This window comes from Beauveria bassiana (genome assembly GCF_000280675.1).
Source record: "Beauveria bassiana ARSEF 2860 unplaced genomic scaffold BBA_S00003, whole genome shotgun sequence".
Lineage (NCBI taxonomy): Eukaryota > Fungi > Ascomycota > Sordariomycetes > Hypocreales > Cordycipitaceae > Beauveria > Beauveria bassiana.
Genome location: NW_007930838.1, coordinates 1,119,634 through 1,147,454, shown reverse-complemented (window position 1 = coordinate 1,147,454; position 27,821 = coordinate 1,119,634). Strand labels below are relative to the sequence as shown.

The following is a 27,821-nucleotide window of genomic DNA, read 5'->3' as shown; positions in this document are numbered from 1 at the left end:
ACCCAACACTTTACCCCCCCCCATGAGCGGCCACCGGCGTCAACCAGCGCATTCGCCTCATTCCCACCCATAAGGCTTGCGCTTATCACATCGCTGAAACCGTTTCGCACGCTGCATCTCCATATTGTTCCCCCCCCCTCCTCATCTCCTTCAGCCTCAGCTTCCTGTTGGTGGCTTAACCGCGCGCCCTGCCTGAACCCAACGGTCAAAGGGCCTCGTCTGCCCCTCTTACCTTACTCGCCTTGTCCCGAAAAGCCTTCTTCTCGTCGTTTGCCAACTCATTATGGAAGACGACGCGGCACACATGACTTTCAGCGGCCCGCCCTCCAATGACATGGCCGCCATGGCGCTGGATCTCGATAATCTCCTCCCCATCGACATGTCCCTTTCCCATGGCCTGACGCATGGCCTGGACTCTTTTGCCGCCGGCTTTCACGATGACTCTTGCCTCGACCACAACGCCTTCAACCACTGCAACATTGCCGCAAAGAGCCATACGTCCGCCACCAAGGCCCCCGCCATGGCTCAGCGCAGCCTTTCTCAGACACACACTCGCCAAAGACACAGCATCTCCAACCCGACTTCTGCACCCGGCGCTCCCTCAGCCGAGCACCACCATCTGCAATCTTATCCATCACCATGGGATACCATCTTCACAAACACCTTGCTACAAAATGGCATGGCTTGCTCCAGCTTTGATGTCTGCCATGACAACGACTGCGCCGCCTCGTGCAACTCGGACTGCGAAGGGAGTTGTCCTAGCCAATGTGACGACAAGGATCGTGGCGTCTGCTGCGACGATGATGCTTGCGGTCCTCCCGGCCTCTGCGTCGACGATGATTGCAAAGCCCCGTCTGTCCCGTGCTCCCAGTCAGCCTGTCCCATCACGGACAATGAAGCCGCTGCTGCCGTCGCCCTCACCTCGTTTGGAGACAAGGGCATCACGACCACCGCCCCTGCCTCTACCTCGCACACTGTTCCTCCAACTCCAAGCATTGCCGATGCCGCATACCTAGATTTGCCTACAGTTCCTTGTTCGTCTCTTTCCCTCGACAATCCCTTTGGCAACGCTCCCATCTTTTCTGGTCAAATGTGGGACATTGCCCCCGAATTCATTCTCGCCAATCACATTATGCAGTACCATGATCCGACACATCAAGACAACCACATGCACTCGTGTATAGCCGATAAGCCCAGCTCTCTTATGCCAATGTGCTCTCTACCGAAGCATTCTGCAACTCCAGACGGCATCAGCCCGCATGGTGTCGACGCCATTTGCGGTTTCCAGATCCAAGACCCCTATGACTTTGCTCAGCACATTTTTCAGCAGCATCGTCCGGCACTCATGGCCAATGGAAACAATATGCACAAGACGCTGCAAAACGCGACATCGCATCATATGCTCGATGATCATCACCACCATCACAATCACTTCTCCTCCACCACCTCTCCCTCCACCAATCTCTCGTTAGCTACATCTCTCTCCCCCACACCCGCCTCTCTACCCACACCGTCTACCATTGAAGGCACAAACTACTTTGCCGCTGCGCCCGAAGCTTCTCCCTCGGTTTCGCCAGAAGACCAAAACATTTGCCGCTGGCTCATGCCCGATGGCATGGGCGGCCACAAAATCTGCGGCCAAAGGTGCAGCGACCACAAGGCGCTGCAAGACCACTGCAAGTCAGACCACCTGAAGCAGATCAAAAAGGATCACGCCGGCTTCTACTGCCAATGGCAAGGCTGCACAAGACACACCACCTTCAGTCAACGCAGTAAGCTCGAGCGCCATATGCAAGTACACACTGGCTGTAAGTAGACTCCACCCACCTGCATGCAGCTATCTGCAGTCGCTGACTCTCCATCAGACAAACCTGTTCAGTGTAATATCTGCGGCGCATCTCTGTCTGCCAAGCAGTCACTCGAGCAGCACATGCGCACTCACACGGGCGAGAAGCCCTGGGTCTGCTCCTTTGCCGGCTGCAACCAGTCCTTTAAGCAGCAAAGCGCCCTGACCATGCACGAGCGCACCCACACCGGCGCCAAACCGTTGCAGTGTGATATTTGCGGCAAAAAGTTTGGCGAGTCGTCCAATCTCTCCAAGCACCGTCGTATCCACAACATTCGCGGCTCGCACGTCTGCGAGATTTGCGGCAAGGACTTTCACAGACTAGACCAGCTGCGCCGACACATGGGCACCAACCACAAGGACAAGCCAGAAGAAGTCAGCAAGATTCTGAGCCGCGTCAAGACGGGCAGAATATCCAAGCCCAGCATATCCATCTTGCCTGGCGAGAGCCTTGGCGACTTTGAGCATCCTGACATGATGCAGACTGTCTAGAGCGCCGCCAGCTGTCAAGTTTGAGTTGTTTCAACAAGTCTACCGCCTACCTGTTGAGGGTTTTTGACTTTGTTTTTCTTTTTTTTTTTCCTTCTTTCTTCTTCTTTTATTGGAATGGCGTTTCAGGAGTACAGGATTATTACGGATTATGGGGAATTAATTTTGCATGGTGCTTCATGGCATGGTATTTATTGTCAGACACTATTTAGCCCCGCAAGGGCGTATGAAAAGCATGATAGACGACGGACATGTGAGAAATGAGGTATAATGAGACTTCAATTCCCCGTCCACAGTACTGGAAAATCAAGTGTGCCTTGCTGTGACATTAATAATGTAAAGATACGCGGAGAGTTGTGTCAGCACTCTATTCTCAGGCTATTAACGATGCAACAGACAGCCAGACCAAAAAGTGCAACGAACTAAAGACATGACACATTGCAGCAGAGTGAACAGAAACGGATGTCAAGATTGTGATGAGAAGCAAAATTGTGCCAGAACTCTATGCTCGGGCTACCAGCTACAGGAATGAACTCAATCAGGATTGTGATGAGAAGCAGAATTGTCCAGCGCTCTATGCTCGGGCTACCAGCTACAGGAATGAAGTCAATTAGAATTGTGATGAGAAGGAAAATTATGACAGTGCGCTATGCTCGGGCGACCAACGATGCAGCATACAGCCAGGCCAAGAAGTGCACACAGTAAAGACATGTCACATTATAGCAGATTGAATAGGAAACAATTGTTTAGGTTGGATCATGACCTCGTTTTTTTTTCCTTTTATTTTGTACTTGCAGACTTGTCTCGTTGTGCCTAGCAAGTCCAAGGGCCAGCCAGAAACCACAATGTCCTAGATTCCTGCCGGCCCCAAATTTTCTCTTTCCCATCCGCCTTTCAAGATACAGAGAGGAGACACCCCCAAAGCTGTTCAAGACCCTGCGGCCGAATGCGATGCTCGAGTTTCAAAGTCTCTTGTTTTTTCCCCGTCCTTGCATCTTTTCAAAGCAAAAGAGAAGATCAAAAGGATACGCCACGCCGTTTCCCCCGTTCTCAAGATATAAAAAAAGATGTCCTTCGCCAAAAGGAAAAAAACGTTTTCCCTCAACACCCATTATGCTGTGTTGCTTTCTTTTTTGTCGTCCGCTCACTCTTCATGGATACCCCGTTACAAGTAAAAAAAAAAACTTTGTATTTGCGTGACGTAAAAATTTAAGCCTTGATGGCAAACTTGCGCTGGGGAAAGTGCGTCTCGCGCTTCTTGGCCTTCTCGAGCACGCGGGCCTTGTCCTCGGGCGATAGTCGGCGACGGATGGCGCGGGTCTGCTTGGGGCGGAGGTCGAGGGGAGCGTACTTCTTGTTCTTGTAGAAGAGGCGGAGCTGGCTGCGTTGCTTGGCGTTGATGACGGTGAGGACGCGAGCAATGGACTTGCGGAAGTCGTGGCTGTAATTTTTGTCAAAAAGTCAGCGGGGCCGGAGTCACGAGATGATGCGTCGAGCGAAGCTAGGAAAAGAAAGAAAAAACGTACATCTTGTTGAGCTTGGAGCCGGAAGAGACGACCTTTTGGATGCGCAGCTGGCCGAGCTCGGCCTTGAGCTCGCCGAGCTGCTTCAGCAGGTCATCCTTGCTCTTATCCCAGAGCTGGACAGTCTTAACCTTTGCGGACGACTAAGAAGGAATGGGTCAGCATGAGGGCGACGAGATGCTGATGTCAAGTTGATGGGGAGGGATATGGCGAGAGGCGCGACGGTTCTGCAGGACGACGGCAAAAGGTTTTCCATGCAAGAGTCAATCGAAACTTGCGGTAGCGGATGTAGATGTCGCATTCCCATCCTGCAATTCAACGTTCATTGTTGTCGTATCAAACTCGTTCAACGTGCAATCATATCGAAATTGCTCCCATGGAAAACCTCGACCGTCAATCCTTGCAGAAAGCCGCAGCGTTTATTCTCGTAGTCATATCGACGACCTCGTTCCCCTCCATTGTGGCCTAGTTGCCCGCCGTGCACAGAATTGTGTATCCCCTCGGACATGGAAGCCCTTGAGACATGCCAGCACCGTGCCTCCGAGACCATAAGGGAAGAGAACAATTCCGTTTCGATTGTCGGGGTGATGAATGCAATGCTACTCACCATCTTGAGATATATGCTTCGATGGGGGTGTGCGAAGTGGTGTCGACTGAAAGTGCAGAGAAGAGAGTAATAGCAGGGTCGCTCGCAAACGGGGATCGTATGGCACAGGGCAGTCACACCACAAACTATGAGAATTTTTGCCGAGACGGTGAAAAAGTTGCCCTAGGGTTTTGCCTGTTTGGGCAGCGGCCTGTTGCGTGGGCCGGGTCAATGGTGCGGGGCAGACGACTAATTTTGATTGGCCGTATCGAGCTGTGTGCTGAGGTCCACGTGATCGTAGAGGGTCAAAGCGGTCAGAGCTGTTCTGCCGACACTCCGCTGTACTGGGCTTAGCGCGATCCAGGAGCCGGCTAGACTGATTACAACTTACGAGTTCAACAGGGACGGGGCGGACCCAGTTTCATCGTCATTCCTGCTTCGCTGGTATCTACCTATCATCTTCCGACGGCTTGCTTTCCGGCCTACTTCTGGTGTACAGAAAAGCCACGCGCAGTACCGGCCCTGTGACAGCGATCATGGCCGCACCCTCAGGAAATGCTGGCTGGGCCCAGCTTCGACAACAAGCCCGCTCCCTAGAGACACAGGTGAGAGGATAACCGAGAGCCCTTGGCCCTATATCAGATGGAGGCTGACCAGCATGACCAGACTGAGAGTCTCTTCCACACATATTCGCAATTCTCAACGGCGGCTTCGATCCCTCCAAAACCGACGCAAGAGGAACGCACGACAGAAACCAAGATTGAGGAGCTGCTAGAAAAGGTACGGACCTGAAAACTTCCATCCTGCTCGCTGCTTCCCCCCCGTCCTCGGGACGAACACGGCCAGCTAACCCTTGCCGCAGCGCGAATCCACAATCAGCCAGCTCGCGCGGCTCCTCGACTCGGAAGCGGCGCTGACGTCGTCGGCGCTCAAGCAAAACAACTTATCGCTGCTGCGGGAGAAGCTGTCGGGGCACAAAAAGGACCTCGCGCGGCTGCGGTCCAGCCTGCAGCACGCGCGCGACCGCGCCAACCTCCTGACTAATGTGCGCTCCGACATTGACGAGTACCGCGCCAGCAACCCGGCGGCCGCCGAGGCCGAGTACATGCTCGACGAGCGCCGCCGCATCGACAACAGCCACGGCATGGCCGACAGCGTCCTCAGCCAGGCCTACGCCGTCAACGACAGCTTCCTCGTGCAGCGCGACACGCTCGCCAGCATCCAGCGCCGCATCACCGGCGCCGCGAACCAGGTGCCCGGCATCAACACCCTCATCGGGCGGATATCGGCCAAGAAGCGTCGTGACGGCATCATCATGGGCGCCTTTATCGCGTTTTGCTTTGTGTTTTTCTGGTTCTTCCTGTAAAAAGGGGAAAGAAGTCGACGCGAAATGTTGTACAAATTGCACGGGACGGCGTTATTGGAAATGCTGTTCGAAAAGGGTATCAGCGTATTGTTTCCATCTATATGCTATTATATGGGGTTGTGTTTTTTTCTAATCTAATATACAATGACCTTCCACATGCTTCTCTTATGTTGTCGTCTCTGTCTTTTCGGCAGCGCGCTTCTGCGCGAGATCCTTGATAGCCTTGCGTCCAGGCACCGGCTCCCGCGCCGTCGAGGGCAGCAGCGCCTCCGTCTCGATGCCCTCGACCAGCCTGACGAGGCCGCGGTTCAGGCCCTCCACCTCCTCGGGGCTGCTGTTGCCGCTGGCCGCCCAGCGCACGCGGCAGTGCTGGTCGACGAGGTACGTGTAGCCGACTTTTGAGTTGAGCAGGCCGATGCACTCGCGAATGTGGTCGGTGACGCCGCGGCGCACCAAAAAGTACTTGTCCCACTCGTGCTCGGGCAGGCGCCTGCGCAGCGCGCCCATGAAGAGACGGACCAGCCAGGCCTTGCCCGCATTGTCCTCGTAGTTGACGCGCACGACCTGCGCGAGGCCGTCGCGGCCGCCGTGCCGCGCGAGAATGTCCTGCAGCGCCGGGTTCGCCGCGGCCGACGTGAAGCTCTCGACCTGCGCCTCGGCCCACTGGCTGCTAAAGATGCACACGACCGACGCCTTGCCGGCGAGGAGCGGCGTCGTGTCGCGGGGTTCCTTGTCGGTCCTGAGAATGGTCTGGCCGTAGAGGTTCGGGAAGAAGAGGGAGAATTCGGCCTTGAAGAGCCGCGGGGGCGCGATGAAGGATTTGCCGTCGTGGTACTTGAGATTGTTCCAGTCGCGGAAATATGGTCGTGAAAGCTGGGCGGTACTAGAGGATTGATAATGTCTTTTGTTAGCTTCTTCCCAAAATTCGCACACAGGTCGCCGCTCTCCCGAGCAGCCACCATCAGTCGTCGTCGTCGTCGTCGTCGACGTCATCCCTTACAGCTCCTTTCGCCGCGCTAGGTGCTTGTCCCAGTCGGCAAAGTCTTTTTTGCGCTGCTCGCGTGTGCGGGCGTCAATGCCCGTGTTCTCGCCGGGCCGCGGCGGCAGCGGCATGCCAATCGGGCGCGGCAGGGGCTTGGGCGTGAAGACGCCGTCGAAGCGCTTGCCGTAGCTGCGCGGCGCCTCAATGGCCGGGCCGGCAATGTCGCTCTGGGGGTCCATGGAGATGCCGGCGGCGGGCTTGGACGTGCGTGGGCCGTGAGGCGCCGCCGTGGCCGCGAAGCTGCGTTGCCACTGGCAGCGGGCGCATACGGGGCCCGGTCGTGGCGAGATGCGTCTCGTGAGGCTGCTGGCAACGGCCAGGCCTATGCGCCGCGATGACATGGTGCTGTGAGTGCGGTTGACGAGGGTTGGAGATGGAAAGAGGTCACTTCTCGAATAAGTTGGCGTTTTTTTTCTGGGGCTGGTATTGATAATCTGAGAGCGGGCCAAGTGTTGGTGTGGTAGAAGGGTGATTCTGCTATATGGTGAGCGCCATTGCCAGGAAAAATGTATTTTTCTTGTCTTTTCTTTTCCACAATAAATCTACACTTTTTTTTCAGGCCAGCAAATTGATGTGATGGTTGCTCTGTGAGAAGTGATTGTCGCGTCCATGGCTCTTCTTGATTGGCTACGCGGCGTAAACTACTAGCATATGGTCAACAAGCGAATAAAAGAAGAAGACGTTTTCATTCTCTCACATTTGGGCCGCAAGTAATACTGTGCCCATCAAAGACAATCAGATAGTGTACCGCTGACCGAATTGTATATGCGGGTACGTCTAGTTGCCAACGTATGGAGGGTTGGTGATGCCGCGTCCCAGCAACGGCTCAGTACAAGTGACATATTTTACAATGGACCTGTCAATCGGCATGCAGCATGCTAAAAAGGATATTTTGCATGCATCATCCTGCATGCCGTCGCTCTCGAGCCAGTTCGATTCCTGATTCTTGCACACATGCTCTGCGTCACCCATGTGAACGAAGGAACATCATCCATTGCCAGTTGCCTAAGTGTACCACATTAATCCGATTGGTCTAGAGGTGTTTATGGCAGAAACTCAAAGCCAAACTTTTCGCGAGTTTATACATTTTACTTACAGAGCGAAGCCGCACACGTCTATTTTAAAAGCGAGACCTCGGCACTTCTACATTGGCGGATGGGCCCAGCATCAGCCAGCGAGAGAGCTTTTGTGCGGCATAATTATTCATACTAGTATATTCAAAACTGCCTGTCTAGAAAATTTCGACTCAACAACTTCTGTGACGCATCACGCCCGTCACCTAACCCATCTGCCCTCCAGCGGGCGTCAGTCGGGTGGCCTCACTGCTTCAGCGGCTTAAGCCAAGTTGCTAGTTTGGGGGGGCTTTCGGTGCCCCAGACTCGGCTATTCGCGGGACCCTCTTCCCCATCACCAACAAATGCCGACTGAATGCGTTCCTCTGTTTCTTGAGCCGCGCAACAATTATTCATCTGCCCGCAATTGGCTGGGGGGGAGGGAGTTGGTCTTTGTCTCTTCCTTCTCTTCTTCGTTGCTCCCTACCGTTGGTTTCTCACACAATATTTTTTTTTCTTTCTTTATCTTTCTGCAAAGCTTCATATTTGGGGAAAATAGCATGTTTCTCCAGCGTGGATCGAGAGCTCTCCGCTCGCAATGGGGAGCTTCCAAGGCCGTAGGCCGCGTTGCCATGGGCAAAACACCACAATCCGGGGTCCCCAGATGGTTCTCCGAATCTAGACGCCTGTGCGCGGTCAAGCCCGTCCTGCTGGCGGATATTGGTGAAGGTGTGTACAGTTCTTTTATGTGTTCTCGATTGGCCTATTCTTGATTTCATTTTTTATTTTTTTTAACCGTTGTTCTTGTCCTTTTTTTTTGCTTGTTGTTTTGCATCGCCGTGCTGACCACTCCCCGCCCCCGCAAACAAGGCATCGTCGAATGCGAAGTCATCCAGTGGTTCGTCGAGCCCGGCGCCCGCGTCGAGGAGTTTTCCCCGCTCTGCGAGGTCCAGAGCGACAAGGCCTCGGTCGAAATCACGTCGCGCTTCACCGGCACCGTCAAGAAGCTCTACTACGAGGCCGGCGAAATGGCCAAGGTCGGCAAGCCCTTTGTCGACATTGACATACAGGGCGGCTCCGCCGCCGATACCGAAGCACCACCAGCCCCGGCCCCGGCCAAGGAGCAAGAAGCGCCTGCGACTCCTGCGCCGACGGCAGCACAGTCTCCGGCTCCAGCTCCCGTCTCTACGCCTACAGAACCGCCCGCCGCGCCCCCAAGACAAAAGGGCAAGGGCGCCTCCATCTCGACGCCCGCGGTGCGCCACCTCTCCAAGGAGCTGGGCGTGGATATCAACGACATTGACGGCACCGGCAAGGACGGGCGCGTCAGCAAGGAAGATATCCTCAAGTTTGTCGAGAATAGAGACGCCGCCGCGCCTGGCGGGCCGTCGGCCGTCGCATCTACCGCGCCGGCCGACACGTCGGTGCAGACGGAGACGAGACAGCCGCTCACGCCGACGCAGCAGATGATGTTCAAGACCATGTCGCGCTCGCTCACCATTCCGCACTTTCTCTACGCCGACGAGATTGACTTTTCGGACCTCGTCAGCCTCCGCAGTCGCCTCAACAAGGTGCTCGCCAAGACGCCCCAAAACAACGACGGCCAGCTCGCCAAGCTGTCCTACCTGCCCTTTATCATCAAGGCCGTGTCGCTGGCGCTGTACCAGTTCCCCATCCTCAACGCGCGCGTCGAGCTCGATCCGACCACCACCACCACCAACGGCAAGCCGTCTCTCATCATGCGCTCCCAGCACAACATTGGCGTCGCCATGGACGCCCCGCAGGGTCTCGTCGTGCCCGTCATCAAAAACGTCGGCGCCCTCAACATCGTCTCCATTGCCGCCGAGCTCGGCCGGCTGCAGGCGCTCGCGCAGCAGGGCAAGCTGGGCCCAGCCGACATGGCGGGCGGCACAATCACCGTCTCCAACATTGGCAACATTGGCGGCACCTACCTGAGCCCCGTCATTGTCGAGCGCGAGGTCGCCATCCTCGGCATCGGCCGCATGCGCACCGTCCCCGCCTTTGACGAGCACGACAACATTGTCAAGAAGCAGATTTGCAACTTTAGCTGGAGCGCCGACCACCGCGTCGTCGACGGCGCCACCATGGCCCGCGCGGCCGACGTTGTTCGCAGCGTGGTGGAAGAGCCCGATGTCATGGTCATGCACCTTCGCTAAAAAAGAAAAAAAAAGAAGAAAAAAACAGCAAAAGCAATGGAGAGGGGGGGGAGGCAAGCGGAAGGACAGAAGAGGCAATACATACACTGCATATGGAATCACATTTAGCGAGTCTATTGTTTCGGTTCCACGACTACTGGATTTGTTTTCAACTTTTTTTTTTTTCGTCTTCTTCTTCTTCCTTATCGTCTGTGGTTTTTGCTACGCTTCCGGCTGCCCGGGATATGCAAGCCACGACAACCGCCTCAATAATAAAGACCAAACAGCTCACGCTATCAATGGAATGGCCGTGGTCTGGAACAGGAGAAACAAGACCTGCTCGCCCCACGGAGAAAAGAGAGGAGAGGACACAGACCGAGAAGCATACATGAACGCCACGAAGCTAATTTAGTTAGGAATCCTTGCATTTTCCAGGCTCACAGCTCATTCCGCACAACTCAGAGACAGCCAGCCCGTTTTTTATTTTTATTTTTGGGGGGGAAAACGGATCCCAGTAAAGCAAAAAAACCCTTGCCCAGCAGATTGACGCCACCCGTGACCCCAGACCTGCCTCTGCGTCTTGCATGGTGCATGCAAGCTGCCGGCACGGGGACGTCACGCTGGACAAGCCGCGTGCAGCAGGGCAAGATGACGCATGGGGGGGGGGATTTAAATTCTCCGTTCTGCACATGAAGAGAGGGGGGTTGGTGGGGGGGAAAGGTTGTTGATGTGTTCTCGTCATCTGCAGATAACTACGCTGTAAAGCCAAATTAGCGTATAGAATAGTACAGGAGGTCGAAAATTATAAAAGCCAATCTACGCATCAGGATTTTCACGACACATGTCCGTCTCACTAATTCAGTGCTTTATAAAGCCGGCTGCTTTTGACCACGGTGGCAGGGGTGACTTGCCGTCACGCTGCATCCCGCCCTGTCTGAAGATGGGATGGCAGCATGCGGGCGGCAAGCCCAGCAAGCGCATGGGGAAAAAAAACATGGCCGTCTTCGAGACCGCCCTGTTGTCCGTAAGCTGTAAGAGGACGACTAGCCATGCATTCGGTGCCCCCTTGTTAGCCCATCTGCATAGTACAAGTGACAGAGACAGGCTATTACCCCAGCATCGAGAAACGGGAGGGGGAGCAAGATACGTAGATTAGGCATGCCCACTTCCAGCAACAACGCGCGAGAGTAAGATGTGGTGCATAGCCGCCCGCGTCTTGTCCATGCATTGTCTACCGTCCCTGCCAAGCAACGACAAAGGGAAAGAAAAAGCAACCATAAAGCGGTCAAAGAACAACGCTGTCTATTCGTATGTAATTAGCCCGGGCAAAAAGGAACGAGTGCATTGCATAATGGCTGTCCTGCTGTCAAGCCTGCAGCTAACCTTTTTATACAAGAAGCGAATTCAAAAGAGGGAAAGATTGTATGCCAGGCTCAGCCTAGCCATATTAATGTGAGACAAGGTAACGGTAAGAAGAAGGCGCCGCACTTGATACGCCCCCGCGTTTCCCTGCATCCTCCTTCTTCATGACGATGCAGGCCCGATAATCGCGCACATGTCTTGTGCCAATTCATTCAGCCAAGTAAAGTAGGGATAAAAAAAGGCCATAATAGTGCCTGCAATGTTCGAGACCTGCATCGACTGTATCTGGCTTGGCGTAGCGAGATAGATCACGAGACGCTCTCCGCGCCCATCACCTCGTGAACTCGGGCGAGAGCGTCTCGCTTGACCTCTTCAATCGATCGGCTGACGTCGATGCTGAAGACGTCTGTTTCGTCATCGGCTGGACGCTCCAAAATGTCAAACTGGCTTCGCACCATGTTGGCTCCCATGTAGTGACCTTGGCGCGCAGAGACTCGCTGTAGAAGCACTTCGGCCGGCGCATCCAAGTAGATAAAGTGAATCAAGATGCTGCGGTCATAGTACGCCGCGACGCGGATGACGTCTCTGTACTTGCGCTTCAGAGCCGAGCACGTCACCACGACACCGCGCGCTCCGGCGGTGAGCCGGCGCCTCGACTCGTCGCGGAGCTGTCCCAGCCAGTCCCATCTGTCCTCGTCCGTCAATGGCACGCCTGTTCTCATCTTTTCCACATTGGCAGCCGTGTGGTACTGTCCACGTCTGTTAGTCGCCACTGAGACGATGTTGTGGCAGTGTTCGACTTACAGAGTCGCCTTCAACGTAAGGCATGCCATTGGCTTCAGCAATATGTTCGGCAATGGTCGTTTTGCCACATCCTGCGGGCCCTGTGACGAGCCAAATGTGGTTGTGCCGGTCATGGTCCACGGCGGGAGCTGCGGAACCCATCTGCGCGGTGCTTGGTTGCTTGGCGGAACCGGTGATGCTGTTTGGTAACGAAGCCTTGAGTGGCGCAGGCGATGGAGCGTCCTGCCCTTGGCCAGCAATTGGAACTGGTGCGTCGTAGGATAGCATTTTCGAAAAGGAGGAGCGATGCTGATGGTGGAGGGCGAGCTACAGTATATAGGTAGGCAGGTAGGTAGGTAGGTAGGTAGGTAGGTAGCAGCCGGCAGCTGCTGTGCGACGATATAGTGAGTTCGGCAGTCCCACGCAAGCTACAAGATTATCGCAAGGCTTTTGGGCTTGCTCTGGTCATGCAGGTGTGATCGACGCTAGAACTAATCCACGCGTTCGGGTCGCGCGGGCGAATGATGGCAGGAGTATGTATGTAGTAAGATGACGAGACAAAAAAAAGGGCGAGCAAAGGTTAGAGGACGTTTAGAATCAATCGAAGGGCGCTAGAACTCGAGACTGGGGCGGCTCGCTTTTATTTCTCTTTAGCCAACCCCCCAGCCCAGTCGGAAGGCGGAAGGGGGTGAGAAAAACCTTGCAGCGTCCACCTTTTGGTCTCTCTCCTTCAAAAGCTGGGGATGCTGGTTGGGCTGGCAGGCTGGGTCTGTTGCGGCTTGGCGGGTCTCGTAGTGTGCCCAGCTGTGTGGGTGGGCTTTTCAAATGACGAGCAGGATGAGTCTTGTCTTGTCTGGCTGTTCAAAGGAGAATCCGCCCAGTCTTTTATCCCTCGATTCGCTTTCGGAAGCAAGCTTTGAATGCGCAACCGGCGCCCCGGGCAGCAGGTCCGTCCGGCATTTTAGTGGATATGCGCTCCTTTCGGTATCATCTGGCGGTAGATGCCTCTTTGGGCGCAGCGGACGGACCGGGCTCACAGGAGTCAATATGAAGTAACGAGCGCTCTGTGCATGTAATTCGTGCGGTTCCACAGGCTGCTGTGACACCAAGCGATGCCGATAACGTGGGGGTAGACCAAAGAGGTTGTAGGATTTGCCTGTCTCTACCTCCGGGAAGCACGTTACGTCATGGCACGCCGCGACGGTGCCTCTGCCACGTTATCGGGGATATTTTCGTAAAACAACGGTCGATTTAAGACGTGGTCCGGCAAGTTGTCAGAGTATGTATGGTGCGCAAGTAAATAGAACGACTGACACGCGCAATGATAGGGGCACAGGTATACAAGCATTGTGTCATCCGCCGAAATGGCAGGGGTGAAGAAGTCAAGGGTTCATCACCCGACCCAGCACCCAACATGGATCTCTTAGTCCAAGGTAAAAATTACTCCTGGGCTCGACACGAGGCAGGCGCCGATACAATGTCTTTGTTTCAAGATCATTCGGTATACAATGATTCAAACGGAGAAGGGGATCGGTTGACGCGCTCAGGCCGCGGATTAATCCCAACGGAACATGCTGAGTCCATGTTTCATCGGTCTCCCTTGCACAAACGCGACGAACATCCCTCGATGGGCCGTCGCTTGCGTGGGGGTGACAGTTAAGCAGTTAAGTGGCTGCTTGATCTGGCATCGGGTGCAGCCACCTTGTCCGGCGCGTCAAACTCTCGAGTGCCAGGCGACAAATACAAGCGCGCTGAGGCGACAGTGAGTTATTGCCGCGTTTGAATTCGAATTTGCGGCATGGTGGTTCTGATTAAATCTCTCGCAGATTGAATGTGGTCGTGCACTGCGGCCGCTATCAGCGACGCTCGGAAATAGGCCGAAGACTCACGATTGATTCTGGCTTCCTACTATTATAAATGGTGTTTGGTGCGGCTGGATCGGGCTTTAGGACGGTTGATGGGATCAATCGTCTTGTCCGAATTGGTCAACTGTGTTGATGCTCATGAGTGTTTGAAAGCGTCCTCTCGTGGTGTTGTGTTTGCGGAGCGTGCTCGGGGTAGGAGCCAGCAGCTGGCAGGACCGGCAAGTGCAGCCTACCCTGTAGATCAATCGAGAAATGAAATCATCACTGTGCGTACTACTGCTATCGGTATTGGTTCTGTGCGACGCTCATTTGTATCTGGGGATACTATTGACGGGCAAATGGCTCTTTTTGGCTAATTTAGATTGCCTTGTCAAACTTGCGTTGTTGTTGGAGTGGAGGGTAAGTGCTAACTAATAGTTGAGGTATGCTTTTTGCAAATTACGAGTCATCGATTGGCGGAGGAGAGGCTACTTTTGCCCAGAACAATACAGCCACCATCTTGAACAATAGCAACAGAGATGACTGTAGTTCACATACACAACGCCGATCTTTCCTGAGCACCTCCGTCTTCGCCTTTTTGGCTGAACTCTGAATGCTTTCCCACCTGCTTCTAGACGCATCCACCAGAAATGGCAGCGGCCGAAAAACCCACCACGAGGACTCCGTACCAATAGCGACAAAAGGCCCTGCGAGAAGGCCCCAAATTAACGGATAACTAACTCCACTGTGGTTACACTAAATACTTGTATTGTTCGGCTTAATAAATCAGCAGAGAGAGACTGGCAGGAGGTGGTGTTGTGCATAGTAGCATTTTAGCTGCGAGTGGGTATCTTTTGGTTGAAGCCTAGGGTGCCGACTTCCCAGCCGTCAGCTTTCAACACGCAGGAGGGGCATATTGGTACCATATGCAGCTTCAAATCCGGTATTGGAGACACTGAATTGGAACCTTTGGCATCACAACTGCAGCATGTTCAATACTCGTGTCAATAATATATGGAATTGCCGAGGGCAGAGTCTGTCTCGTAACGTAACGGCAACATCATCATGTCCATGTCCCCGCTGAGCATCAATTTTAATCCGGCCGCTGCCAGGTCCGAAATGCCCGGTGCCAGGGTCTAGGGTCTAAGCTTGCCGGGCCGCCAGCCGACTTCCAACAACTCTCACGCCTCGGAATAGCATCACAACAAACACATATATCAGCATTCACACAACCCGGGCTCGTTCAGTCTACCCAACCACGCCACCACTTCTACTTCTCCCGTGGTTCGACTTGTGGCACCCGCCACACCGCACAGTAGCCTCATTAGGCAAGTCGACAAGTTCTCCAACTGCAAGGTCCCCCGCCATCCACATTCGTAGAACCCTTCTCCTCAGGCGGTACCCAGGCGCAGATTATTACGCACGCCACCAACGGGCCGTGAGAAAGCGCAGTGTGCCCTTCAACTTGTCCGGTCCTGTCGCTCGTATATAAGACTAGCCGCTCCCACACGCCACGTCGCACACTTTTTCATGACTTTCAGTCTTCCCCTCATTGCAATCTCTCCAAGGCTGCCATTGAGAGTTGCCGTCCGGAACTCCCTCACTTCTATCTCGCGTCTTCCCTGCAGTCGCATACGACCTGCAACAGCGCTACTTGCTCGCTACTCTTCCACAATGCAGCCCAATGACCTTCAGCAATATCTGGCTGACCAGCCACCTCTGGTCTTGCCTCTGAAGATTGAGCAGCACTTTGAGATCCTGTCTGATCAGCAGAAGCGCTACAGCCATTTCATCAGCCGGTATGCGCGCATCTCACGAGCCCCCCAAGCTGCCGACAACTCTTTTCTCTAACCATGTACCACAGAGCCGCCATTGCGGGTACCAGGATTGGCTTGCGCCAGACCTCCCTCGAAGCTGAAGCCATCTTCGACTTTGTAATTGCCGTTCACAACAGCTGCAATGGTGACTGGTCCTCTCTCGCCGCCAAGGCTGGAATCGAGGCCGACGAAGTCTCAAGGCTCCTCGAATACTCGGTCCAGGTCCTCGGCAATCTGGGCAACTATAAGAGCTTTGGTGACGCCAAGTTCTTGCCCCGCTGCAGCGTAAAGTCGGTAGATGCAATTGCTGCATTGGTTCCCGAGGCGGCCAAGCACTACGAGAAGTGCAAGGCTGCCATCTTTGACCACTCTCAGCAATCCAAGATGCATCTTGGCTTCCTCGACGACGGTCACACGACCACTTACTACCCGGACTCCGATGACATCACAAAGGCTGAGATTGAAGCTATCAACACTTGGATGGCTGACAAGAACCTGCTGCCCGAGAACACCAGACTGCGCAAGAAGAGTGACGGCTTTGAGATTTTGATCGCATCTGCCATCACTTCGCCTCCTACCGAGGGCACCGACATTGGCAAGCAGACTGAGTTCACTGTCGAGGATGGCCATCTAAAGGGCAAGTCGATCAAGCTCATATTCGGAGACTACTCCAACGAAATGGCCAACGTTGCCAAGAATCTCGAACGTGCTGCCGAGAACGCCGCCAACGAGAACCAGAAGAACATGCACTTGGCTTATGCCAAGGCATTCTCGACTGGCTCCCACAATGCTTTCAAGGACAGCCAGCGTTGGTGGATCAAGGACAAGAGCCCCGCGATCGAGTGCAATATTGGCTTTGTTGAGACTTATCGTGACCCTGCTGGTGTTCGCGGTGAGTTTGAAGGCTTCGTCGCCATGGTTAACCAAGAGCGCACTCGTGCTTTCGGTGAGCTTGTCGAGGCTTCGGCCCGACTCGTCCCTCTCCTGCCCTGGAGCGCCGACTTTGAAAAGGACAAGTTCCTTGCACCGGATTTCACCTCTCTGGAAGTCCTCACATTCAACTGCTCTGGCATCCCTGCGGGTATTAATATTCCCAACTTTGACGACATTCGTCAAAATGAGGGTTTCAAGAATGTTTCGTTAGGTAACATCATGGGTGCCACCAACCCCAACGAGAAGATTCCCTTCGTCAAAGAGGCAGACCTTCCGCTCTTAAAAAAATACCGTGAGCCTGCTTTTGAGGTCCAGGTGGGCCTTCACGAGCTGACTGGTAAGAGCCTCAAATCAGGACATGAGCAATGTGGACTGTAAGATACTAACAGATCATAGGCCACGGGTGCGGCAAGCTTCTGCAGGAGACTGCTCCCGGCGTCTTCAACTTTGACAATGCCAACCCCCCAATTTCTCCAGTTACGAAGAAGCCCATCTCGACCTGGTACAAGCCTGGCGAGACCTGGGGCTCCGTATTCGGCGCCATTGCCGCCTCGTATGAGGAATGTCGTGCCGAGCTTGTTGCCATGTACCTGGCCTGTGACTTCCAGGTTCTCAAGATCTTTGGTTTTGGTGATGGCACCGAGAACATTGACAATGAAGCGGGTGACGTTCTCTACGCTTCGTATCTGGGCATGGCCAAAGCAGGACTCGGCGCCGTCGAGATGTGGGATCCCAAGAGCCAGAAGTGGGGGCAAGCGCACTCGCAGGCTCGCTTCTCTATTCTCAAGTGCTTTATCGACGCTGGTGATGATTTTTGCAAGCTCGATTACACCAAGGACGATTTGTCGGATCTAGTCATCAGCCTGGACCGCTCCAAGATTCTTACCACTGGTCGCCGAGGTAAGTCATCACAGAGCTCTTTGACCCATGTTAAAGTCTTTGAACTGAAATGCTGACACGTGCGAATAGCTGTTGGAGATTACTTGCAGAAGCTTCACGTCTACAAGAGCACCGCTGACATCAAGGCCGGCCTGGAGCTGTACAACCACATGACTAATGTTGGTCTTGACTTCTGGGGAACCAAGGTCCGTGACGTTGTTCTCGCAAACAAGCAACCTCGTAAGGTCTTTGTCCAGGCCAACACGTACCTGGATGAGGCTACTGGCAAAGTGACTCTCAAGAACTATGAGCCCACGCTGGAATCTTTCCTCCAGAGTTGGGCTGACCGTAAGCTCTAATCTCGGAGACGATGTTTTGTATATATAGACAAACGGGAAACCATGTTTTGGCCTATTTATAGACAAAAGTAAAAAAATGATGTTAAACATAACAATTGACATAAATATCTACGTGCATGTGGGAGCCCGTCTGTATTTGCTGTGAAAGGTGTTGTGTGCAACGAGTACGTCTACTCTAACTCTCTTCGGACCCCAGGCGGCGCCATAAAGTGAGACTTGTTACGTCGTTTTGTCTATGTAAAAGTGAAGCAGCACGTTTCTTGTTTCATGTTTGTCAATGGTCTTTTTTGAAATTTCTTTGACTGTAAAAACCTAATTACAGACGCCAAGATGTGACCGAATGCCCGTTTCAACTTCCAAATGCAGAGGGTCGGAAAACCCATTTTCCGTTTCTACAACACCAAAGTTTGTCTTTGCGACCAACAGCCGTCGCGACACCCCGACTGTCGTCTGGTTCAAAGAACCCCCACTCGTAAAAAAAATCAAAAGGAAAAATTGTGTAAACCAGGGCAAAAGTGACCGCCCAGTCCGTCCTTTGCCCTTTTTGTTCCTTGTCGCTTTCGCCCCTTTGTTCGTAATTTTGTTGTTCCCACGTGAAATCATCCATACCAGAGAAGAATGAAGCAAGAGTCGGAGGAGCGAGCGCAAAGAAACCAAAAAGTATCCATCCACTGTTTCCAATTTCACATCACAAAGCGCAATCCCATCGTTTTCACCGCGTAATTCCTCTGTTTCTCTGCAAGAAAGAGACAGCCATCAAATGACCAAATGAGACGTTTAGATTCGCATTATGAAAAAAAAAAAGAAACTATGTGTGTGTGTGGGTAGAAAATTCTCCTGTTTCTTGCCTGCTCGACTGCTCTTTCTTTTGCTTTTTTTCTTTTCTCGTTATCGGACATTTACCAGGCCATCTCGTGGGGCTTATCGCCCTTTCGCAGGGAGAAGGAGCTGGCAAGGTAGCTGGGGAGCATCTCGACCTTCTTGATGCTGGCAAGCAGGGCCTTGTCGATGGCCTTTTGGTCGGCGGCACGGCTGCTGCTGATCTGCTTCTTCTGTAATTGTTGCGTTAGCACACTATTGCGGCGGACCAGCTCACAACACCACGGGTACCGCAGTGTTGAGAACTCCAGTAAAAGTGAGATTTCTTACCTGAGGCTTCTCGCCCTGCTTGAAGAAGGCGTCGGCGCCAGCCTTTTCCTTGGCCTTGTCGGCGGTGAAGTACTTTGGTTGGGCAATCTCGTCAACCTTCTTCTGGTCGAGGCCGGAGACGTCGACCTTGAACGAGGTGGCAATGACGTAGCGGGAGTTGATGCGGCGGAGGGGTACGCCGTTGATCTTGAAGGGGCCGGTGACGAGGAGGACACCCTGCTCGAGGTTCTTGAGGAGGACGACGCGCTTGCCGCGGAAGCGACCGGCGAGCAGGATCAGGACGGTACCGGGCTGGAGAGAGGCGCGAGGATTCCAGGCGCGGACAGTCTTGCGGACCTGTATCAAAGAACAATGGTCAGTCGCTTGCCCTTGAATCTGCGTGTCATGGCCATCCGAGCACACAAAATAGCAAAATATCAATTTTCGGACAACACATCTCCCGGAAAGCACAGGGATAGGCTAAAGCAATTGCGCATCCCTCGAGGTCGTTCTCGTCTTGGTTGTCCAATAGCGCTCCATCGTTGGTCGAGATAGGGTTTTGACGGTGTCGTTGTCGCGGCGGGGTGTCATCTGCAGTAGATGTCGCTTTCGAATTCGTCGCCAATGCCCAATCGCGTCGCCACTCTTTCCATCGTGGGGGAGATGTGTGCTTGTCCCAAAAAGATATCTCGTTGTCGCGATGCCATCATGTCACTGCCATCAGCAAACTCACCTGCTTGGGCTCAGACTCGTCGTCGGCGTTGTACCACTTCTTCGCCTTGTCCGCGGCCGCGGGAACCTCCCGGGTCGACTTGCCGAACTTCTTGGACGTGGGCTTTGTCGACATTTTGACTCTCTGATTGTGTCTGGTATCGAGGTGTGGAGAGGTAAGGAAAGGGAAGACACGTTCGTGATGGTCGGCCCAGAATGTTAGATTTCTTTGTGAAAGCCGCTAGGCGAGTTTGTGGGAAGCAAAATGTGAACCCTCTGGCACTAAGCCGCTTACGGCACCGGTACGTACCTGCCCTGCCCAACTGGTGTGCGGGTACGGGGCTGGCCACACGTGACGATAAGATTTGCAGCTTCGGTGTGCGCTACTCATGCCTGTCACCGGTGTTGGCGGCTGAGCTGCTGGGGCTTATCGCTATCGCCCGATGACGGTTTTCAAGGTGCTGGCAGAAGGTGCGCGAACGCTCGCGGCCCCACCAGAAAGTCGTAGAGCTTCCAGCAACACCTGATGCGAGGACTAGATATTGCACGCCTTCGAAAGTTCGCGGGAAAGCAATGGCTTGATCCTTGATTCTTTTTTTTTTTTCGAGACTACTCAGAATAATTAAGCTTTTCTACCAACAATGCAAGCTCGACGACAAATAATAACGTCGGCCCAGCGCCTAGCTGGTGCCACTGCGCGAACATACAGACCTGCCGCTATTGCCAGCGCAAGAGCTCTGGCTCGAAGCCCGGCCTCTACGCGGCTTCTGCCCACAATGGTCACACGAACATATGCCACCGGCCGAGGGCCTCATCCTCCTGGCGGAACACATCGAATGAACATGAGCGGCGAGGAGGAGAAGCCCGCCCTGGAGCAGTTTGGTGTTGACCTGACAGCTCGTGCCCGCGACGGCAAACTCGATCCCGTCATCGGCCGCGATGCTGAAATTCAACGAACCATTCAAATTCTTTCCAGACGAACAAAAAACAATCCGGTACTGATTGGCAATGCCGGTACCGGAAAGACCGCTGTGTTGGAAGGTTTGGCACTGCGCATCATTAATGGCGATGTCCCCGAGAGCATCAAGAACAAACGAGTCATCAGTCTGGATCTCGGCTCCCTCATCGCTGGTGCCAAGTTTCGCGGTGACTTTGAGGAGCGACTGAAGAAGGTGCTCGACGAAGTACAAAAGGCTGAAGGCCAAGTAATCCTCTTCATTGACGAGCTTCATACGCTGCTCGGTCTCGGCAAAGCAGAGGGTTCTATCGATGCCTCCAACTTGCTCAAGCCCGCACTCGCTCGTGGAGAGTTGCAGTGCTGCGGTGCTACAACTCTCGCGGAATATCGAGTCATTGAAAAGGATGTTGCCTTGGCACGACGTTTCCAACCTATCATTGTTAATGAGCCGACCGTGGAAGACACGATTAGCATCCTGCGAGGCATCAAAGACAAGTACGAGGTGCACCACGGTGTCCGCATTACCGACGGCGCTCTCGTAGCTGCCGCCTCCCTATCAAACCGCTACATCACGGATCGATTCTTGCCCGACAAGGCGATTGACCTGATGGACGAAGCTGCCAGCCACCTCAAGCTGCAGCACGAATCAAAGCCAGAGGACATCATGCGCCTCGACCACAAGATCATGACGATTCAGATTGAGCTGGAGAGTCTGCGTAAGGAGAAGGACGTTGCCAGCAAGGAGCGACGAGAGAAGCTCGAGCAGGAGCTCAAGAAGTACCAGGAAGAAATCTCCGAACTCAACGCTAGGTGGGAAAAGGAAAGATCGGAGCTTGACGCCGTCAAGAAGATTCAGGAAGATCTTGACAAGGCCCGATTCGAACTGGACCAGGCCCAGCGCACCGGCAACTTTGGGCGTGCTTCGGAGCTCCGCTTCGGCGTTATTCCAGATCTCGAACAGAAACTGCCCACGGAGTTTGAACAAGAACAGCCCAACGATAGCACCCTCATCCACGACAGCGTCACCGCCGACGACATTGGTGCGGTCGTCTCCCGCATCACTGGCATCCCCGTCTCCAAGCTGACTTCGGGCCACATTGAGAAGCTGGTGCACATGGAGGACAGCCTCCGCGAATCGGTCAAGGGCCAGGACGATGCCATCAAAGCCGTCGCCAACGCGGTCCGTCTGCAGCGCGCGGGCCTAAGCGGCGAGAACAAACCGCTGGCATCGTTCTTCTTCCTCGGTCCGACGGGCGTGGGCAAGACGGAACTCTGCAAGAAGCTCGCCGGGTTCCTCTTCTCGACCGAGTCGGCCGTGGTGCGCTTCGACATGTCCGAGTTCCAGGAGAAGCACACCGTGTCGCGGCTCATCGGCGCGCCGTCGGGCTACGTCGGCTACGAGGACGCCGGACAGCTCACCGAGGCGGTGCGGCGCAAGCCTTATGCCGTGCTGCTCTTCGACGAGTTTGAAAAGGCACACCGCGACATTTCGGCCCTCCTCCTGCAGGTCCTCGATGAAGGCTACCTGACGGACGCGCAGGGCCACAAGGTCGACTTCCGCAACACAATCATTGTCCTCACGTCCAACCTCGGCGCCGACATCCTCGTCGGCCAGGATCCCATGCACCCGTACAAGGAGGATGCGAGCGGCGAGGTGGACCCCTCAGTGCGCGCTGCCGTCATGGACGTGGTCGGCCACGCCTACCCGCCCGAGTTCCTCAACCGCATCGACTCATTCATCCTCTTTAAGCGGCTCGCGCGCGGTGCTATCCGCGACATCGTCGACATCCGTCTCAAGGAGCTGCAGCAGCGCCTCGACGACCGCCGCATCGTCCTGGCCGTCGGCTCGGACGTCAGGGACTGGCTCGCGGACCGCGGCTACGACCCCAAGTACGGCGCTCGCCCGCTCAACCGTCTCATCACCAACGAGATTGCCAACGGCCTCGCGGACCAGATTATCCGTGGCAATCTCAAGATGGGCGAGACGGCGACGGTGCGCATCAAGGAGGACGGGTCGGGCCTCGAAGTGGTAAACACGACGCCGGCAGAAACTGCGCCGGCGCCCGAGTCTGCTTGAGTCTGACAACCACGCAGAATTACGCTGGAACAATACTGTTTGAGTAACTGCTTTGTATAATTATGACTTTTGTATTAGGAGAAATGCTTTTGTTTTCGAGGGGAGGTTGCTTGTACTAGTACCAGACCACTCCTCTTTTCGTTGATACCCAAGGATATAGAATGATGCACATAATCAAAAACACTCTAAACACGTTACTTTTCCATCACCCTGAGCATGTGAGTGTCCGAGTTTGGCAGGTCTACAGCTTGTCAGGTCTTAATACCAGCAGGCCACTGGAAGCAGGTGCTCACGTGCAGCTGCCTGATAGTCTTGGCAATGGTTGCAACCTTTGTGCTCGTTGTGAATAATCCCTCTGACTTAGCTTGCAACTTTGGGCTCGTCTTGTGTTGCCTCTCTCATTCGTCTTTACTAGGATCTACAGACGCATTTTGCTCTCCCGGTACAGCTGAGGAGAGAAGAATTCGTTTCGAAAGGTCTACCAGCGGTAATATAAAGAAGAAAACTTGGAACAGGAAACTTTTGGGTTGAATTTTTTTTGCCTTCTTTCTGCCTAAAGAAAAGTTTAAAAACAGAAAAAAGTGAACCAGACCAAAGCAAACACCGCATCTAAAAAGTTCGGAACTTCATGACACCCGCGTTGAATCATTTCGAGAACCTAATCGAGCCTCTCTCCTCCTCCGACAAGCCATACATTTTTGTACCATCGCTTCCGTTTTAGTCGATGCCTCGATTGCCATCAACTGACCGCCCATGTTTCCTTCCATTGGTGTCAAGACGATCCAAAGACTCCCTTTTTTAGTCTGTACGCCGAAAAAAAAGAGTACGCCCTAAAACGCAAGATTCGACAGAGGCGTGATTTCCCCCAAACAAGAATGCAATTGTAGAGAGAAGGAGAAGAATGAAAAAGCAAAAGGCTGCTCTAGCTACACGGAGCTCAGGGCACACACCAAAGGAGATCAGGGCGAACAAGCAGGTGGAGGGTGCATCGAATAAAGACATTCGACAGTGTTTATGAACTAATTTCGATTTTGTTGACCGATACAAGTTTGCAAATTACAATCGAATCCTTCGATTTTTGAAATGGAAATCGATGCGTGAGGGTACGAAACAATGTAGTAGGATGGAGAAGGCGAAAGGCTGATCAGAAGGCTTCTCAATTGTTCTTCTACTGATGGCCAGCCTTGCGGAGGGTGGTGGCAAGCCACTCGAGACCCTCGTAGAGGCCATCTCCAGAGGTGGCGCAGGTGGACTGAATGTACTGTTTTGCGATGCCGGTTAGCAGAAGAATGACGTGAGGACGGGTAGAGCGATGATTGCGCAGAGAGATGCACGTACCCAGCCGCGATGTCTCAAGCTGTGAAGGCCGAGCTTGTCGGTGATTTCGGCAGCGTTCATGGCGTTCTGTAGGCGCAAGGGTTAGTTTGAAGTTACTGCAAGGCACGTAGGCGCGCGCAGGATGTAGGAGAAGACGTACGGGAAGATCCTGCTTGTTGGCAAAGACCAGGAGAATGGCGTCGCGGAGCTCGTCCTCGTTGAGCATGCGCTGAAGCTCTTCGCGGGCCTCAACGATACGGTCACGATCGTTGCTATCGACGACAAAGATGATACCCTGGGTGTTCTGGAAGTAGTGTCTCCAGAGGGGACGGATCTTGTCCTGACCACCGACATCCCAGACGGTGAACTGAATGTTCTTGTACTCGACGGTCTCGACGTTGAAGCCTAAGGGGGTGGCGGGTTAGTGGTGGAGAAGGGGAAGCCGAGGCCGAGAAGGATGCAGGCGCGCGCTTTATTGACGATAAATTGCGCGCCGGCTCGGCAGAGGAAATCGAGAGGGCGTACCGATGGTAGGGATAGTAGTGACAATCTCACCAAGCTTGAGCTTGTAGAGAATGGTGGTTTTACCGGCGGCATCGAGACCGACCATGAGAATTCGCATCTCCTTCTTCCCCCACAACTTATCGAACAACTTGGAAAAAGCGAGACCCATGATTGCGACTTTGGCGACGGAGCCTACGACAACACTTTCAGCGGGAAAGGTGGACGTGAGTTGAGTTGTGGCTTTGGTGGGATGATTTGACGAGGGAGAGAAAGAGAAGTGTCCTAGTTGCCACGGGTTAGTTTAGCGGCAGAGAATGGCTTAACTAAGGAGGGGTTTTTCAGGCCCGCTCTCCGATCAAGCAATGACGCCAGCTGAGTTGACAATGCGCGATAGGAGGGGAACAGCAAGTAGAATTGAAGGAAATTTGTGTCAAGAATAGGAAATGATTGAGTGCAGAATTGATGCCTCTGCTCTCACTTGCTGACCAGCAGTCTGTCGTGGAAGCGCAATGCCGGACCATTTATCCCAACGGCAGCACAGAGGACACATGTGCCTCGCGCACCACCTCGCCCGAGCACACGCACAGGGACCAATAATCCGCCGGGCGGCGCAGTCGGGTTCGACCAATGTCCAGACCGCAGAATAAAGTCATCTCTTGGATCAGGCAGCTGCTGAACGGAACGGCGTGCGAGGGTGTCCTGTTTGAGTGCTGTGTGGGGGGCCAGGAGGACCGCATTCTGGAGCATCGCAAGCAAAGACCAGGCGAGAGAGCGGAAGGCAACCTCAAGTGACAAGCAGGAACGACAACAGGATAAAGCGATAGATGCAGGCAGGGCGATGTATGAGGATGAGGAAGGACGGCGGGCTAACTCACTCTTGCGTCAATGTTCGTCGTGGGAAGCCGGGGTGTTAGAAGAGGCAAAACACAGAAACAACAGAAATGATGTTGGATGGTGGTGGGTTTAATGTTTTTGGGGGGTGCTTGGGAGGCTTTGTCGGTGTAGGTAGAGCAGAGCAGCAGGATGGAGTGCCAGATAGCCTGTTCGGGCAAAAAAGTAAAGGCGACAAAAGGATGGCACAAGCTGTCAGCCACCCCTTCCTTCACTGACCATCAATGACAGCCTGACAGGAACCCTCCCTACGATCTATCAGACAACTCAACGAGCCCCTGTAAGCACCCGTAACGCGCAAATCTTACAGGCTATCGTGCCCCCCTGAATCTTCCGTATGTTCTAGCGGTTGGTTTTCCCCCTCCAGACCATCAGACAGACGCCTAAACCCAAGCGAAAGTGGGCGCTGGACATAAAATAGGGGGTCGGCAGGCAGATAGGAAAAACTTGTTCTCTCGCCACTGTACTCCACCGCGACTTGCGCTGAGCACGCGACTGCACCAGCGGTTGCACCAAAATAGGCCTCCGGCATGTACTGCTCCAGTACCGCCACCGTGCCCCTGGCAGAACTGGGGCGCTTCCCGGCGACCGCCCGCTTAAACTCCTGATGGACTGTTGAGCCACTTGCCTCCGTTTTTGCACTGTTGCTGTGGCGCCACAGTGGCTCAACTGCAATGGCTCAAGCTGGTCTTGCAAAAAGGTGTCAATTCGCGATATGTGGATCCACGTCTGGATCCAGGAGCCAGAGCTTCCCTTTCTCAAGCCCAATCTTCATTCCATTCCGCGCGCGCGCATCGCTTCTCTTCTCTGTCTTTTTCCTTTTCTTTTTCTATCATTTAGTCACGATTCTCCTCGATTATGCATTTCCTCTCCGCCACGAGGGCTTTCCTCGTCGCGGCCGTCGCCGCCTCAACCGCCTCGGCGCACAACATTGTCCTGCCGGCCCACGGTCTCGAGTGCTTCTACGAGAGCCTCCACAAGGATGACAAGATGAGCGTTACCTACCAGGTCGGCGACCGCGAGTTTGGTAGCGCAGGCAACCTCGATATCGACTTTTGGGTACGCTCACCCCTAGCAACGTGAACCGTGTCTGCCTGGCCAGCAATTGCCCACATCCGTTTTGAAGGAGTCGTCCATGTGTTCTTGACGGTCACTTTTTGGAATCTCTCAATTGCCAGGCAGCTGCCATTCTACACCTCTCATGCCAACGACTCGAGTCACAACTAATCACTTACCCCCGCAGATCACCAACCCCGTTGGCCAATACGAAATCAACGAAAAGTCCGTCTCCAACGGCGACCACAGCTTCGACGCAAAGTACGACGGCAAATACACCTACTGCTTTGGCAACCAGCACTGGGGCGCCAACAGCAAGGAGGTCTCCTTCAACGTTCACGGCGTTGTCTACGTCAGCGAGTCCGAGTATCAGTCTGATCCTCTGGAAGCCGAAGGTATGCGTGGATTGCGACTCGTCCCGTCACCATCCCACGTCTTTTCCTAACAACAATATTGCAGTCACGCGCCTCTCCAACCTCCTTGCCGAGGTCAAGGACGAGCAGCAGTATATTGTTCTTCGAGAACGCACTCACCGCAACACCGCCGAGAGCACAAACGGCCGCGTCAAGTGGTGGAACCTCTTCGTCATTGGCGTCGTTATTGGCGAGTCTCTCTTCCAGGTCTGGTGGCTCCGCCGCTTCTTTGAAGTGAAGCGTGTGGTTTAAACTTTTTACACTAAAATGTCATGGATGATGAGCGGGTAGAAGGGGATTTTTGTAGAAACCAGAAAAAAAGGGAACATTCACGTTTTTTTTTTCAGCCTGTCAGCAAACACGATCAAAAAGAAGCTCTTCGAACTGAGGAGGATCAGATTCAAGGAGCATATAAGCTGTAAGCTATGCGGAATCAGCTCTTTTTATTAATTACCCGCAATCTGCTGCTACAGCTTGTTGCGAGGAAAATTGAACATAGCAGGCGTATCAACGAAGGGACAATGATGGGATGGAAAAATTATGTTAGAGGAAGCATTGAGGATTTTGGGCAGGCCTTTGTACTTGCAGGCTATGCGAGGAAGATTGAAATCAAATGTACGAATTACTTGTTTGAACAAGAGGCAGAATCATTACATTTCTATCTCGGCGCATTACTTTTTTGATGCACAGATGTCGTACAACATGTGTTTTTTATTCATCATCATGCCC

The 27,821-nt window shown here is 53.8% G+C and overlaps 11 protein-coding genes across 11 annotated transcripts; 6 read left to right on the top strand and 5 right to left on the bottom strand.

Annotated features, from left to right (window-relative positions):
* Positions 1-283: 283 nt before the first annotated feature.
* BBA_01583 (metalloregulatory protein) lies at positions 284-2,338 on the top strand (the record flags this gene model as incomplete). The annotated part of the gene is made up of 2 exons (XM_008596680.1): positions 284-1,808; positions 1,866-2,338. The coding sequence occupies 2 exons, from the start codon at positions 284-286 to the stop codon at positions 2,336-2,338; spliced, it is 1,998 nt and encodes a 665-aa protein (XP_008594902.1).
* Positions 2,339-3,544: 1,206 nt separating this feature from the next.
* Positions 3,545-4,184, bottom strand: BBA_01582 (putative ribosomal protein L35; the record flags this gene model as incomplete). The annotated part of the gene is made up of 3 exons (XM_008596679.1): positions 3,545-3,776; positions 3,862-4,001; positions 4,179-4,184. 3 exons carry the CDS (start codon positions 4,182-4,184, stop codon positions 3,545-3,547), a joined length of 378 nt encoding a protein of 125 aa, XP_008594901.1.
* Positions 4,185-4,980: 796 nt separating this feature from the next.
* Positions 4,981-5,810, top strand: BBA_01581 (vesicle transport V-SNARE protein; the record flags this gene model as incomplete). Its single annotated transcript, XM_008596678.1, has 3 exons — positions 4,981-5,049; positions 5,111-5,224; positions 5,307-5,810. The coding sequence occupies 3 exons, from the start codon at positions 4,981-4,983 to the stop codon at positions 5,808-5,810; spliced, it is 687 nt and encodes a 228-aa protein (XP_008594900.1).
* Positions 5,811-5,975: 165 nt separating this feature from the next.
* On the bottom strand, positions 5,976-7,193 carry BBA_01580 (F1F0 ATPase complex assembly protein; the record flags this gene model as incomplete). The annotated part of the gene is made up of 2 exons (XM_008596677.1): positions 5,976-6,693; positions 6,811-7,193. The coding sequence occupies 2 exons, from the start codon at positions 7,191-7,193 to the stop codon at positions 5,976-5,978; spliced, it is 1,101 nt and encodes a 366-aa protein (XP_008594899.1).
* Positions 7,194-8,464: 1,271 nt separating this feature from the next.
* Positions 8,465-10,081, top strand: BBA_01579 (2-oxoacid dehydrogenase acyltransferase; the record flags this gene model as incomplete). Its single annotated transcript, XM_008596676.1, has 2 exons — positions 8,465-8,633; positions 8,775-10,081. 2 exons carry the CDS (start codon positions 8,465-8,467, stop codon positions 10,079-10,081), a joined length of 1,476 nt encoding a protein of 491 aa, XP_008594898.1.
* Positions 10,082-11,730: 1,649 nt separating this feature from the next.
* Positions 11,731-12,493, bottom strand: BBA_01578 (thermoresistant glucokinase family carbohydrate kinase; the record flags this gene model as incomplete). The annotated part of the gene is made up of 2 exons (XM_008596675.1): positions 11,731-12,171; positions 12,227-12,493. 2 exons carry the CDS (start codon positions 12,491-12,493, stop codon positions 11,731-11,733), a joined length of 708 nt encoding a protein of 235 aa, XP_008594897.1.
* Positions 12,494-15,723: 3,230 nt separating this feature from the next.
* BBA_01577 (peptidase family M49) lies at positions 15,724-18,037 on the top strand (the record flags this gene model as incomplete). The annotated part of the gene is made up of 4 exons (XM_008596674.1): positions 15,724-15,848; positions 15,914-17,136; positions 17,196-17,699; positions 17,769-18,037. The coding sequence occupies 4 exons, from the start codon at positions 15,724-15,726 to the stop codon at positions 18,035-18,037; spliced, it is 2,121 nt and encodes a 706-aa protein (XP_008594896.1).
* Positions 18,038-18,936: 899 nt separating this feature from the next.
* On the bottom strand, positions 18,937-20,012 carry BBA_01576 (ribosomal protein L6e; the record flags this gene model as incomplete). Its single annotated transcript, XM_008596673.1, has 3 exons — positions 18,937-19,089; positions 19,187-19,522; positions 19,899-20,012. 3 exons carry the CDS (start codon positions 20,010-20,012, stop codon positions 18,937-18,939), a joined length of 603 nt encoding a protein of 200 aa, XP_008594895.1.
* A 505-nt stretch (positions 20,013-20,517) lies between these two features.
* BBA_01575 (ATPase protein) lies at positions 20,518-22,911 on the top strand (the record flags this gene model as incomplete). Its single annotated transcript, XM_008596672.1, has 1 exon — positions 20,518-22,911. One exon carries the CDS (start codon positions 20,518-20,520, stop codon positions 22,909-22,911), a length of 2,394 nt encoding a protein of 797 aa, XP_008594894.1.
* Positions 22,912-24,079: 1,168 nt separating this feature from the next.
* BBA_01574 (ADP-ribosylation factor family protein) lies at positions 24,080-24,901 on the bottom strand (the record flags this gene model as incomplete). The annotated part of the gene is made up of 4 exons (XM_008596671.1): positions 24,080-24,172; positions 24,250-24,315; positions 24,389-24,633; positions 24,754-24,901. 4 exons carry the CDS (start codon positions 24,899-24,901, stop codon positions 24,080-24,082), a joined length of 552 nt encoding a protein of 183 aa, XP_008594893.1.
* Positions 24,902-26,481: 1,580 nt separating this feature from the next.
* On the top strand, positions 26,482-27,344 carry BBA_01573 (emp24/gp25L/p24 family/GOLD; the record flags this gene model as incomplete). The annotated part of the gene is made up of 3 exons (XM_008596670.1): positions 26,482-26,682; positions 26,867-27,074; positions 27,139-27,344. 3 exons carry the CDS (start codon positions 26,482-26,484, stop codon positions 27,342-27,344), a joined length of 615 nt encoding a protein of 204 aa, XP_008594892.1.
* Between the last annotated feature and the right edge of the window lie 477 nt (positions 27,345-27,821).